This window comes from Austrofundulus limnaeus, unplaced genomic scaffold (genome assembly GCF_001266775.1).
Source record: "Austrofundulus limnaeus strain Quisiro unplaced genomic scaffold, Austrofundulus_limnaeus-1.0 Scaffold686, whole genome shotgun sequence".
NCBI classification, from domain to species: Eukaryota; Metazoa; Chordata; class Actinopteri; order Cyprinodontiformes; family Rivulidae; genus Austrofundulus; species Austrofundulus limnaeus.
Genome location: NW_013953088.1, coordinates 138,490 through 139,822, shown reverse-complemented (window position 1 = coordinate 139,822; position 1,333 = coordinate 138,490). Strand labels below are relative to the sequence as shown.

General features: G+C 41.7%; 1 protein-coding gene across 1 annotated transcript in view; it reads left to right on the top strand.

Moving 5' to 3' along the window:
- The window catches only part of si:ch211-269e2.1 (cohesin subunit SA-2), a 51,096-nt gene that overhangs the window by 21,176 nt on the left and 28,587 nt on the right, over positions 1-1,333 (top strand). Inside the window, exons 14-16 of the mRNA XM_014027810.1 lie at positions 493-600; positions 677-797; positions 896-1,022. Of these exons, the coding sequence (XP_013883264.1) occupies positions 493-600; positions 677-797; positions 896-1,022 (356 nt within the window). The remainder of the gene's footprint in view (positions 1-492; positions 601-676; positions 798-895; positions 1,023-1,333) is intronic.

Sequence of the window (1,333 nt, the reverse complement as noted above, 5' to 3'; positions counted from 1 at the left end):
ATGGTATAGTATTTAAATATATGCCTGAGAAACACATAATATTGGCCCTTTAAAAGTTAAATCACATTTTTCTCCCCAGATGACATTCTAACACTATGGTAAAAAAAATGACATCCCAGTTCAATTTTCAAGCTCTCAGTTTTATGATCAACACACGTTAAAATACATTTTAAAAAGGAAAAATGCTGTTCCAGAAATGTAAATGATTCTTTTCTTTTTTATACAATTTATCACAAGAAATTAAAAGAGACTGTCGTGTCAGCTTGATCTGCAGGACAAGGATAAATTAATGACCAGCTAGGCCAGTGTTTGTCTCTAAGAAAGCTTTTGCAGAACAGAGTTCAGTTCAAGAGAAATCAGGACCTGTGGGGTCAAGAGGTCGTGTTTGAATTAGAAGTCCTTCATCCCACATCATCAAATTTTTAATCAGATTTTCTCCATTTGATTTCTTCAGTTTTTTTTTTTTGCATCAAATATCTCTTCATTCCACAGAACGTGTGAGGATGTGCTCACTGAGAAAGACTACAAGCAGCTGCTCCAGTTTGTTTACTCGTCCCACCGGCCTCTTGCAGCCACTGCAGGAGAGCTGTTGTTTCTGAGGTACAAAGCCTTCATCCATCAGCAAAGAAAAAAACACTTTGCTGTTTTTACAGAGGATATAACTCGTCCTTTACAGGATTCTCAATGCTCCAGCCGTCGCTTCAGATCTCCTGGATGAACCGAGTGAAGAGGAGGCACATAGATGTCAAACATTTGCCAGATTAAAAGTTTTGCTGCAGTTTTATCAGGAGTCTGAGGTGAAAATGCACTGGACATTTAACCSCGACCTTCCATGGTGTTGTTGGTTCGTTACATTGTCACAGTCATGCTAATGTGTGTGCGTGTGCATGTTTAGCTGCACGAGCATGTTGTGTACCTGGTGGACAGTCTGTGGGACTGTGGGGGAGCTCTACTGAAGGACTGGCCCTCACTCACAGCTGCACTGCTGCAGAACCTCTCCTCCTCTTCCTCACAGAACACAGGTATGAAAATGGGTTTTTACACYCTTTAAATAGAAAACAGTACATGTGAAATGTGAAAGTAGAACATGGGTCTGAGGTGTTGGGTTAAGGGGTTTGATGGGATGTATTAGACCAGGAGTTCTTGACCTTTTTGACGTTGGGGCCCAATTTGTTGAACATAAAGTGGCACGAGGTCCAGTCAGACATTACCAATGTACGGAGCCCGCCGGGGGTCAGTGGGAGAAAAAAAAAACAGCCACTGGAAATCCGTGCGCACGGATTACTAAACTGAGTGAACGGATTACTAAACTGAGCGCACGGATTACTAAACT